Raw genomic sequence first — 12745 nt, 5'->3', positions numbered from 1 at the left:
CTGAGTGCCACCAAGCCTCCTCATCCAGGGGACATGGTCAAATATGGGGCACCTGAATTCCTGTGAAAGTCAGACACCACTCTCCACTCAACTGTGGAGAATGTTCTGTCCATTGGCTAGATCTGGGTAGGGGTTCAAATTTTACTGCACGTATTGTCCTTGGCTGGTGCCATAGTTTGAGCAGGACCCCTCGTCCCAGATCTGCCCATTATAATGTTCTTCTTGTAGGTTTCTAGGACCTTCTGGATCCTTCTATTTCCCCATTCTCCCATGCTTCTCTCACCTAGAGCCCCAGTAGGAAGTCTTCCCCTCTGTCCCACTTTCCTGGTAAGTGAAAACTTTCACGGGACATGCCCCTTGGGCTAGTGTCCAGATATGAGTGAGTATATATCACTTGACTCTTTCTGTTTCTGGGTTAACTCACTCATTATGATCATTTCTAGTTCAATTGACTTGTCCACAAATTTTGGGAATTCCTTGTTTTTAATAGCTTAGTAGTATTCCATAGTGTAAATGTACCATGGTTTTTTTTTTAAAGTCCATTCTTCTACTGAGGGACACTTAGGCTGTTTCCAGGTTCTGGCTATTATGAATAAGGCTGCTATGAACATGATTGAGCAAATATTCTCGTTGTGTGCTGGAGCATCTTCTGGGTATATTCCAAGGAGTGGAATAGCTGGGTCTCGAGGAAGCCTTATTCCAGTTTTCTGAGATAGCGCCAGATAGATTTCCAAAGTGGCTGTACTAGTCTGCATTCCTACCAGCAATGAAGGAGTGTTCCTCTCTCTCCACATCCTTGCCAGCATGTGGTGTCACTTGAGTTTTTTATCTTAGCCATTCTGATGGGTGTAAGATGGAATCTCAGAGATGTTTTGATTTGCATTTCCCTGAATCGTTTTGCAGGAGGCACCCCTTAACAAAGTAGCTAAGCAGTGTTTGATTTGACCCAAGGCCCACTGCAAGAGAAGAAACTCATACCTGATGCCACTTTGGTCAACAAGAAGCAGAAACCAAATAGCCCAGGGCTCTGTGATAAAACTAACAACATACTGTTTTCTAATAATATTCTGATATATTCATAGATTAGTGCCTTATCCAGTCATTATCAGAGAGCCTTTTTCTTGAAACAGATGGGAACGGATGCAGATGCATTCATTATATGGAGAGAATATAAACTAGAACATTTTACCAAATCCCTCTCATCAGAGCTCAGGGAATCCTTCAGAAGAGGAGGCAGAAAAATTGCCGGAGCCAGAAGTGATGGTGGACACCAGGAAATCAAGGCTCTCTGATCAACTAAGCATGATTCATATATGTGCTCAGAGAGACTGAAGCTGCAAGCACAGGGATTAAAAGGCTCTGCCCTAAGTCCTCTGCATATATTAGAGCTATTGGCTTATTATTTTTAATGGGACCCCTGACTGTGAGAACAAGTGGGTATCTGACTCTTGTGCCTGTTCTTGGTACTCTTCCTCCTACTGGGTTGTCAAGTCCATTTTTGGTATCATAGTTTTTGCTTTATCTTGTTGAATATTTTGTCATCTTGATTGTTGTCTCTTAGAAGTCTGTAATTCTCTGATAAGTGACAAAAAGGGAGTAGAATGGGGAGACAAAAAGGGGGAAGTGGGAATCGCCATGGTGGGGTGGAGGGAAGGGAACCTATAATTAGGATATATTGTTTGAGAGAAGAATCTGTTTTCACTATAAAAGTTTACATACACAAGCACAGTTCAGGATGCCTTTAAGTGAAACATCGTTTCTTTTCACATTTAATTGCCTGCATCTGGTATTCACTCTATTAATTCTTAGTTGTATATGTGGCTGTGTGAATTGAAGAGCATGAACAGTTTCTTAATAATACATTCTCTCTCCTGAAAAGAGAAACAGGCACTCTCATGTGGAGTGAATGTTTGAAACAAACAAACAAAAAAAACCCTAAATATAATGTTCACTTTTATTATGTTAAACATTTTATATATTCCAAGATATTTTCAACAAAAATTATTTGATTTTAGCATAGTACTTAATGAGTCACAAAACTGTCTAGGAGAAGAAAATAGAGATTAATTGATTGTGCTGTTTATATTTGGAATGAAAACTTTAGAGAGATATTTAAACTCTACAAGGCTCCAAAACTATACAAGGCTTCAGTTGTAATTCTCTTGAATGGATGATGTCATAACTGCAAATATAAGTCAGATAATCTACCAACACACATATAAAACACGCTCAAACATACATACACATGCATGCACACACACACATACACACACACACACACACACACACACACACACACATCCAGATGTCTGAAAAGGGCTAATATTCTTCAGAGACAAAAACATTAAGATATCTTAGAAACTCAAAGGACACTTAGTTTTCTCAAGTGAAAATTGAAGGTTCTTCATTTATTGACATTACTATTAATAGTTCCTTATAGTTTATAAAAAGCTGGTACAGTAATATTGATTCATGTTAACATTTATATCAATATGTCTTTTTTTGCAGAAATAAAATAATAGAAAGAAAATATCATAACGAAATGAAGGTCTTTCTGCTGCTTTTGGTCACTGGGTTCTGCTGGGCTCAGTACGACCCCCATACTCAATATGGTCGAACTGCTATTGTCCACCTGTTTGAGTGGCGCTGGGTGGATATTGCTAAGGAATGTGAGAGATACTTAGCTCCTAAAGGATTTGGAGGTGTGCAGGTAAGTCTTCTTAATTATATCCATAGTTTACCATGTGAAACTTCAGGGACATTGACAGATTTCTACAGATTAATTTCGGTAAAGTAAACCATAATCTGAAAAACTTAAACTGTGTCATTTGTAGGTCTCTCCACCCAGTGAAAACATTGTAGTCAACAGCCCTTCAAGACCATGGTGGGAAAGATACCAACCAATTAGCTACAAAATATGTTCAAGGTCTGGAAATGAAGAAGAATTCAAGGACATGGTGAATAGGTGCAACAACGTTGGTGTAAGTAAAGTCACATTTCCTTTGTAGTCATAAATGCAAAACCAATTTCTGCCTTTTGTTTCTTATTTTCCTTGACCGAAAAGCTTCAAAGCTTTTAATTGCTTTCTTCACATTTTAGCTATAACTCAAAATTAACTACTACTTTATGGTCAACTTTGAAAACCTCTTTCATATGAACCATCTAAAGAAAAATACTTATAAAACAAAACTTTGAATTTTAATTTTTATAAGCATTCGCATTTTCTACTATCCCCTTTGTGGTTAGGATTTAGACATTTTAGATGCTATATTTAATGTCATTTTTGTGTGATTTTTGGTGCACCCACAATTCCTGTACTTTTCTCCATTATTTGTCATGGTAAATTGCTATTTCTCCTTTTAATAAAGACCAGTACCAACATTTTCTTCTTCAGGGACTAAGTAAAGACTCAATTAACTTATTTTAAAATCAACAGTGTCCAGTTGAAAAAACAAACCTAATTCCAGTGTTTCTTAAATGGCACTTTTCTTTTTATTTTAATGAAAATGGTTTCTGTTTTTCCACTTAACATTTCTATAAATCCTCAACCACATACTAGGAGTGTTGTTGATCTTCATTTCATATTTTTGTTTACACCTGGCTTTTTGTCAAAAATGAATCTATCAAATTGCAATACCTACTATAGTTATGGTATCATACTATGAAATTTTACTACTTAAATTTTAGGTTTCTAAGTTGCACTGAAGTACACACTTTTCTCCTCAGGTCCGTATTTATGTGGATGCTGTCATTAACCACATGTGTGGAGAAGGAGCTGCAGCAGGAACAAGCAGTACGTGTGGAAGTTATTTCAACCCACAGCACAGGGACTTTCCTGGGGTTCCGTACTCTGGCTGGGACTTTAACGATGGAAAATGTAGAAGTAGAAGTGGAGGCATCGAGAGCTACAATGATGCTGCTCAGGTGAGGGAAATGATCAGACTTAAAAAGAAAAATCTGGGCTTCATCATTCAACAGAACTTTTAGGGTCATTTGACATGTGGAGTAGATTCCATAGGAACCACAACTACCAAAAATCCTCCCCTAGAGGCCTGGAAGCACTCAGAGAAAGAATAAACAGGCTACCAAGATGAGACTTGATAGCCTATGACCATTTAGTGGGAGAGGATGTCCCCCTTGGTCTCAGATATAGGGCAGGGGAATAGGGTGAAAGCCAGAGGGAGGGAAGAAAGGGAGGATACAAGGGATGGGATAACAATTGAGATGCTATCTGAATAAATTAATTAAATAAACAATCCTCCCTTATTTATTTGATGGCTCCATGAGGGAGCTAAAAATATTAGAATTCCTAGGTTTTATTCCTGTACCAAATAAGTGAAAGGAAAGAGAAAGAAAAAAGAAAGGATGGAAAATGTTTCCTTATCAACTAATAATTTTATCTACTTTATTGCCGACTTGTTTAGTCTTCCTACTGGAAATTATTCTGAGGGTATCCACAGGACAATGTGAACATTCCCAGTGTGTCGTGCAAAGGCTTTATGAAGCCTTCTGCAGACCAATCAGTGAATAAGTGAACAGTTGAAGGGATTATAGGGTGACAGATTACATTTATAAATCAATCATAGTTTGGTTCTTTTGTTTGTCTCAACAGGTCAGAGATTGTCGTCTGTCTGGCCTTCTGGATCTTGCACTTGAGAAACCTTATGTTCGTACCACGATAGCTGACTACATGAACCATCTCATCGACATCGGTGTAGCCGGGTTCCGACTTGATGCTGCTAAGCACATGTGGCCTGGAGACATTAAGGCAATTTTGGATAAACTGCATAACCTAAATACAAGGTGGTTCTCTCAAGGAAGCCGACCTTTCATTTATCAAGAGGTAAACTAACACATATATGTACATATATACATATATGCATATAATATTTTCATATTGTTGACCAGGAGATTGGTGGAAGATTTTATTAAACATAATTTCAATAGGTTAATATCCGAGTCCTCATAAAATGTGCTGTTTCTTTAATTTCCCTTTTTGAATATAGAAGACTTAATTCTTTACCAGGATAAGGACCTAAGGGAGTGTAGAGAATTTGTTTTGCATGTGACATTATTGTGCCATTTAGTGTATACTCAGAGACCACTGTGCAAGACAGATAATCTTAGTTGTTTTCTCAAGCCCATTATCTAAGTTTAACCCTTGTCTTAAATATTATTAGGCATGTAAATTAGGCATGGATAAATTTATAATATTTATGTGGATATTTTTAATGTAAAGAGGTTTAGTAATGTTTGTACTTATTTTTGGAGAATTAAATGCATTTTTAAGTGCTGAAATTCTGGGAAAGTAAGTTCGCTGTTAGTATGAATAATAAATTTTCAATTGAATTTTAAGTTGAATTATGTTAGCATTTTTTTATTGAACAAGGAGTAACATCGTGGATAAGTTTCTTTCAATATTGATGCATATACTTTATAAAGAAATAAAGAAAACCAGTTTGGACATCAAACTTTAGGGGATATTTAGAATATTACTTTTATGCTAAACATTTTAATATCATTTTATTCCAATGATTATCTTTGTGTGTCTTCTACTAGGTAATTGATCTGGGTGGTGAGGCAGTGACAAGTAATGAGTATATTGGAAATGGGCGTGTGACAGAATTCAAATACGGGGCAAAATTGGGCAGTGTTATGCGCAAATGGAATGGAGAGAAGATGGCCTACTTAAAGTAAGTACATCATACTTGGTCATTTTGTCAGTCACAGATCCTGTCATCTTATCCAAATACATGGTCATATTAGAACATTCTTAATTATTATTTATTCATGACAGAGTTTGCTATCAAGAAGGTTCATTGTTCTCTAAACCATAAAAACTACCTGAAATTAATAATTATCATATTAAACATCAATAAAAAGGAAACATTTTAGTAACACAAAACATAAACCAGAGATTATTTTCTGTCTGTGATTCCACTAGATTTTGGTAATTATAGTCTGCTAATGATAAAATATTACTTAAAAATCCTACTATGCACAAAGAAAACTACATTGTGGATCTACTGTTGCATATATATATATGTATATATGTATATATATGTCATAATATACAGTTCAACATGCAGTCCTCACTTTATTTGTTTTACATTGTAGATAATGTATATAAATAATGAATATTTACATTTCTTGAGTCCATCTATACCACAAGCTTACATGAGCAATGTGCATGAAAGCAAATAATCTCACCATCTATAGAATCATCTATAAGAAAATTTTCCTGTGAAATATCATTTAGTTAGAGAATCATTACTTAAATAGAAATGGATTATAGAAAGAGACACAAAATTTGAATACTCCAAATGTATTGTCAAGGAATAATATATGCATATTGTTTAAATCTAGGAACTGGGGAGAAGGTTGGAGTTTCCTGCCTTCTGACAGAGCCCTTGTGTTTGTGGACAACCATGATAATCAGCGAGGGCATGGGGCTGGAGGAGCATCCATCTTGACATTCTGGGATGCCAGGTAGGTAAAACCATTCTTCACCATTTTGTTACATGCCCTTTAGTGATGGTAAACTTCCTATTTTTCTATTGTCATATTATTTGTTAATTTTTAGACTGTACAAAATGGCTGTTGGATTTATGTTGGCCCATCCTTATGGATTCACACGAGTAATGTCAAGTTACCGGTGGCCAAGATATTTTCAGAATGGAAGAGTAAGTCTGAATATATTTTTTTAAGAAAAAGGAAACATTCCTGTTTTAGTTACACATGAAATTGTTATACAAAGTACATGCCATCAAATATTTATTTATATAACTTAAGTAATGTAAGTATATTATAGAAGTATTCTCCTCTTTATCACTATAGAAAAAATAGTTAAAAATTAGAGAACAAGGTACAAAAAGTAAAACATAGGAGTCTAATAGTGCTCACCTTGTCAATTTGATGTGGGTATTGTACATAGTAACATCTATAAAGAAGGTAAACCGCTTTTGTTTAAAATTTGCCCATGATAAATATTTGCTAGTACTTTTAGATTTTTAGAAAAGAAATAATAAAGTTTAACTGAAACTAATTGGAAATAGAGGATACATGAAAAATTATGTTAAATTAAGTCATAAGTTGGAAGACTTATCCAAGATTAGCAAACATTACAAAACTATTTTCTAATATCTTAGTCTGAACAATTTCAGAGAGCAGCTAAAGATCATGAAGATGACTTACAGGGTAAAACTCTTGCAGGAGAGGCATTTAGGTCCCTGGCACCTTGCAATTTTAAACATGCTTTGTGATTCATTTGTATCAGAAGAGCACAGCAGGTGGAGACAGCAGATCTCTAGTCATCAAACTGTCCAGCTCTGGGTTTATGTGAGAAACACTGCTTCTCTAGAAATGCCCAGAACATTTGTTTCAGAAAGATGTATAAGTCTTCTGACTATTATGAAATGGATATTAAAATTTTGGAAAATTTATAACAGACTATCAGGATATATTTAATAGGACATTTATTTGAAATGTGGTATAAACAAACCAGTATTAATTTGGAAATCAATTATATTTGTTAAAGAATTTCACAGACATTAATATTTTGTGCCAAACAAAATATTTTATAAATAATAAAACTCACACATAGAAAATTCATGTATATTGAATCAGTTATGAAATGTCATTGGTACTGGAACCTGCTTTTAAAAAATTATTTATTCATTCTTGGTGGTTTTCACATCATGCACCTCAATTCTACTAATCTCCCTGTCCCTTGATATCTATCCCCCTTGCTATCTCAACACTAAAAGAAAAATTTAAAAAATAATAATAAAAAAGAAACAAGCAAAACCTGATTGCTGAAGTTGAAGGGTGTCACAGTGTGTCGTACAGTATAACATTTTTGTCCACACATGTTCATTGTAATGAGTCACTGTCTGGTTTGAGGTCTCTGGCTTCTTTTACACTATTAATGGATCCTAGTTGGCCCTTCTGTAAGATATCCTGTTGTTGCCTTGTGTCATGGAAATCCTGCAGCATTTCATTTGCAGTACCGTTCACTGCAAATCACTTAGTATCATCACATGCTCCAGCACTTTATGGTTGGAGTAGATGTTGGCATGGGCCCAGTAATAGCCTTGGAACTGGACCTAAGAAGTGGCTCATTTTGTCAGCCAACTATTTCCTGAACCTACATTACTGAGATCTCTAGCACTGCACTGGCTAACACATTCAAAGCCACAGACAACAAGGGGAAGAGCCAGCTTTCCTGCTCTATTCCCTCAGCTTGCTGGGGGCTGATAACCTCTCCTTCACCTCACCCACTGCACTATAGAGCAGATGAGGGGCAGGGCTATGTCTCTTATGATCATACTCTCAAAACAAGTTCACCTGTACCCTCCCTTTAGCCCCAGGACCAGTGCCAGCTCTACTGTGCTACCTGGGTGTGGTGCATGGCCTGCTCTTCCAAATGCTGCAGCTAGTAACAGGTGGAGCCAGCTCTAGACATATACAAGGTCCCGAGTCATAGTCCACACCAAGGATGACCCCAAGGCCTTTGATGAAAAGACGAGCTATGGCCATTGACAAAGATTCCTGTGCCTCATGACCAGGGATCCATACATGGTCCTCAGTGGCAGAATGGGCTAGGATTTCACCATGTCCTCAGGTGGCCAGGCAGGCTACTCACATCAGGCTATTTCTCCCCATGCTCATATCTCTACTTCTACCTCTTTTCATAGTGCTCAGTCATTCTGTATTTCTTTCTTCCCATTTTTCTACCACATACTTGCACATCATAGTGGCTTCTGCTGTGAGTGGACCATGCAATGTTTGTGTGGGCCTCTAGGTGTCTTCTGAATGCCCATGCCACTGGAGCCTCTTCTTTAATCCTAGTCTTTCTGATGCTAAAGCTTTTATTATTTTTAGTTATACAAAAACGATAAAGGATATGTGAAGAAAATGTTGCATGGAAAGGTACTGAATGAATAAAAATGTATAAGTCTCTGAACTATGACTTTAGACAACTATAGTGCATACACTCAAATAGTAAATACTCAGTAATGGTTTATATAATTATTGAAGGAATTTGAGAGTAAGTAGATACTAGACAGATTGAAGTAGCATAACTCTTTTTTTCCAAGATATATATTATTTTATTAATTTGTTCTTGTTACATCTCAATGGTTATCCCATCCCTTGTCTCCTCCCATTCTTCCCTCCCTCCCATTTTCCCCTTATTCCCCTCCCCTATGACTGTTCCTGAGGGGGATTACCTCCCCCTGTATATGCTCATAGGGTATCAAGTCTCTTCTTGGTAACCTGCTGTTCTTCCCCTGAGTGCCACCAGGTCTCCCCCTCCAGGGAAAATGGTCAAATATGAGGCATATTAGCCCAAGGGGCATGTCCCATGAAAGCCTTCAAGTACCAGGAAACTGGGACAGTGGGGAGGACTTCCTATTGGGACTCTAGATGAGACAAGCATGGGAGAATGGCAAAGTAGAAGGATCCAGAGGGTACTAGAAACCTACAAGTAGAACATTATGATGGGCAGATTTGGGCCCAGGGGTCCCGCTCAAACTAAGGCACCAGCCAAGGACAATACAGGCGGTAAACCTTAAACCCCTACCCAGATCTAGCCAATGGTCAGAACATTCTCCACAGTAGAGTGGAGAGTTGGATATGACTTTCTCACGTACTCAGTAGCATAACTCTTTGAGTTTAGTGCAATGGAAATGGAGCATGTATGTTAAAAATCTGAGATTTCCCTCTTAATTAAGGATATCAATGATTGGGTTGGACCACCAAATAACAATGGAGCAACCAAAGAAGTGACCATTAACCCAGACACCACATGTGGCAATGACTGGGTCTGTGAACATCGATGGCGTCAAATAAGGTGGGACTTTCCTCTGTAAATTTTTTTCTCTAAGAAAGTTGTTTCACTTTTTATTTTAAATTGTTGACATTTAAGGATACCAGCATTTCACATGACATTGTGCTCTTAGGAACATGGTGGCCTTCAGAAACGTAGTCAATGGTCAGCCTTTTGCTAACTGGTGGGATAATGACAGCAACCAAGTAGCTTTTGGCAGAGGAAACAGAGGATTCATTGTCTTCAACAATGATGACTGGTGAGTGAATATCAATTAAAGTAGGATTGGATACTGTTACACTCTTAGACTCTTACTTTTGTTTTCTGCTCATTTGTAGCTGAAAATCTTTTCATTATTGCATTTAAGAAAGTACAGTGACTTGAAACCCTGAAAATAAAGATTCTTGCTCTTAATGTGTTTTTCTACTTTCTCGGGTTTTGTTATAGGCAGAGTTTTGTTGTTTCTGTTTCTTTAGATGTATTCTTACACTACCATCTGCATATATTTTTATTTATACACTCATGTGACACCTGTACAAAACTCATAAACATTTAGAAAATATGAGGAATGTAGATTTCAAATTACTTTCTTCCATCCTTTAACTCTGTATCGCAACTATTATATGTTTTTGGTTTTCTTTTCTTTTGTTTTATTTTTGACATAAAACGTTTCTGCCTATATTATAATTCTCTGCTTCTGTGTGATAAATCTTTTCAACACATTTGTATACTTGGCCATGGATAATGGTTTTCCTCAAGAGACAGTTGTCATTTGGTTCTACCATTTCCAGTGATTGGCCTTTCTCTTGTTACACATGCAACTTCTCCTTTAGTAATTTCCTCACATGTGCAACTATACTAAGAGATCTCAATCCAATTTCTTTGCAAGTAATTGAAAATTTATTTGAATGTATTCTTTTGATCTTTTAGGTCATTTTGTGTGTGTGTGTGTGTGTGTGTGTGTGTGTGTGTGTGTGTGTGTGTGTGTGCACGCGCGCGCTATGATTAATCACGATGACCACAACAACTTATAGAGAAAATAATTATTTGAACTTACAATTAGACTACATGAAGGCAAGGTATGAGGTCAGGAGCAGGAATTTGGTAACTCACCTTTTGACCCACAAGCACAATACAGAAAGAGCTAGCTAGAACAGGTGCAAGTCTTCTTACTCTCAAAGCTGTCTTCAGTGACAGAATTCATCCAACCAGTCCACATCACTCAACCTCCCCAATCTCTGCCAGCACTTGTTGTGTGACCAAGTTTTCAACTTACCATGTGCTCTTCTGATGTTTACTCGGACTTTGTCTAGTAAAGTATAACTTTTTGTAATTTACAGTACAAAGTTTAGGCAATTATTTATTTTGGAGATAGTTTGCTCTTTTGCGCTTATATGTTGAATTTGAATTTAGAATTAACTTTCCACTTTTTCAGGCCTTTGTCAACAACGTTACAGACTGGTCTTCCTGCTGGCACATACTGTGATGTCATTTCTGGAGATAAAATTGATGGCAATTGCACTGGAATAAAAGTATATGTTGGCAGTGATGGCAATGCTCACTTTTCTATAAGTAACTCTGCTGAAGACCCATTTATTGCAATCCATGCTGAGTCAAAAATATAAAATTTAAAATAAATACATGTTGCAAGCATCAATCATTTGTGTTTATTTTCTTCTGCATAATTTAATTTTTATACTTCATTCACATTTATCAAAATCTATCAGTCATAACCCTGGAAAAGCAAAAATTAAATAATATGTAATTATGAGAACATCTTTTAGAAGATTATCTTTAGATTACTTGTCACAGGAAATTCTCAGATTTATGAAGACATCCAGACAAATGTATTGTTTTATAAAATGTACTATTTATCTCATAGTATCATAAATTCTCATTGCTTTTATTGTATTTTGTCATATTCATTCACTTATCTTCTATTTCATCTTCTCATTTTCCAACAGATCCCTTTATCTTCCCAACAAATCCCTCCCTACCTCATTTTCAATTCTTTTTGTGTGTAAGAGACTCACCTTTAGGTAGGTTTGCCTTAATAAACATAAGTGAAATGTTATTACCTGAACAAAAGTGAATGTGAGCTGCTATTGCATGCTGAAAACTAAACCTGTGTCTTCTGCAAGAGCAATAAAGCCTCTTAAATATACATAAATACACTAATTCATACATATTTGTAAAAACATTTAAACATAAACACTAAATATTTTAAAATAGTAAAATGTTTTACAAAGAACAATAATTCTGTGGAAAATATTTTTTTACTCAGAATCTTTATGAAATGAAATAAAAACTGGATGTCCCCAGAATATCTTAACAGGCTGAAAGAAATTTTGTTTTTATAATTCTACTTAAGTAAAATCATTTTTAATGATGAAAGTAGAAAAATGTAGAGTCATCTCAAATGGAAATTTTCACTTAAATTCCATGTGCATATTTATTCCCAGACTTACATTTATTATAGGGCTTATTGGAGGCGGGTGGTTTTGAGACAAGGTCTCTCTGTGTTACCCTTGGCTGTCCTGGACTTGCTTTGTAGAACCAGACTGGCTTTGAATTCACAGCGATCCACTGGTGCTCTGCACCCGAATGCTGGGATTAAGGGCATGAGCCACCACTCCTGGCTATAGGGCTTTAAAAAAAAAGTATAAACAATATTATGTTTCTATATAACTTTTCAGATATCTTTTTCCTCTGTTTATTTATTCATTATTTATTTATTTAATCACTTTACATCCCCATCCCAGGCCCCTCCCTCCTCTTCTCCCAGTCCCACGCCACCTCCTCCTCCCATTCCCTCTTCTTCTTCCTCCCAGGGAAGGGCAGGCCTCAAAATGGCACCAATCCATCCTGGTATCTCAAGTCACTGCAGGACTAAGCACATTCTCTCCCACTGGGGAG

General features: G+C 36.5%; 1 protein-coding gene across 3 annotated transcripts in view; it reads left to right on the top strand.

The window, feature by feature from the left end:
- LOC311582914 (alpha-amylase 1) overlaps positions 1-11903 on the top strand; it is a 37416-nt gene extending 25513 nt beyond the window's left edge. Inside the window, exons 1-11 of one of the 3 annotated variants that reach the window (XM_084756217.1) lie at positions 1223-1433; positions 2509-2710; positions 2835-2981; positions 3727-3924; positions 4613-4843; positions 5560-5693; positions 6367-6489; positions 6584-6683; positions 9735-9853; positions 9963-10088; positions 11265-11903. In XM_084756217.1, the coding sequence (XP_084612343.1) occupies positions 2543-2710; positions 2835-2981; positions 3727-3924; positions 4613-4843; positions 5560-5693; positions 6367-6489; positions 6584-6683; positions 9735-9853; positions 9963-10088; positions 11265-11454 (1536 nt within the window). In that variant the 5' untranslated portion in view covers positions 1223-1433; positions 2509-2542 and the 3' untranslated portion in view covers positions 11455-11903. Of the gene's footprint in view, positions 1-1222; positions 1434-2508; positions 2711-2834; positions 2982-3726; positions 3925-4612; positions 4844-5559; positions 5694-6366; positions 6490-6583; positions 6684-9734; positions 9854-9962; positions 10089-11264 lie in introns of those variants that run through there. The other 2 variants (XM_084756218.1, XM_084756216.1) reach the window with 2 other exon arrangements.
- Positions 11904-12745: the final 842 nt, after the last annotated feature.

The sequence above is a fragment of the Acomys minous genome (genome assembly GCF_964271855.1).
Source record: "Acomys minous genome assembly, chromosome: 14".
Lineage (NCBI taxonomy): Eukaryota > Metazoa > Chordata > Mammalia > Rodentia > Muridae > Acomys > Acomys minous.
Note: the sequence above shows the minus strand (reverse complement) of the source record. Positions and strands in the feature narration are given on the sequence as shown.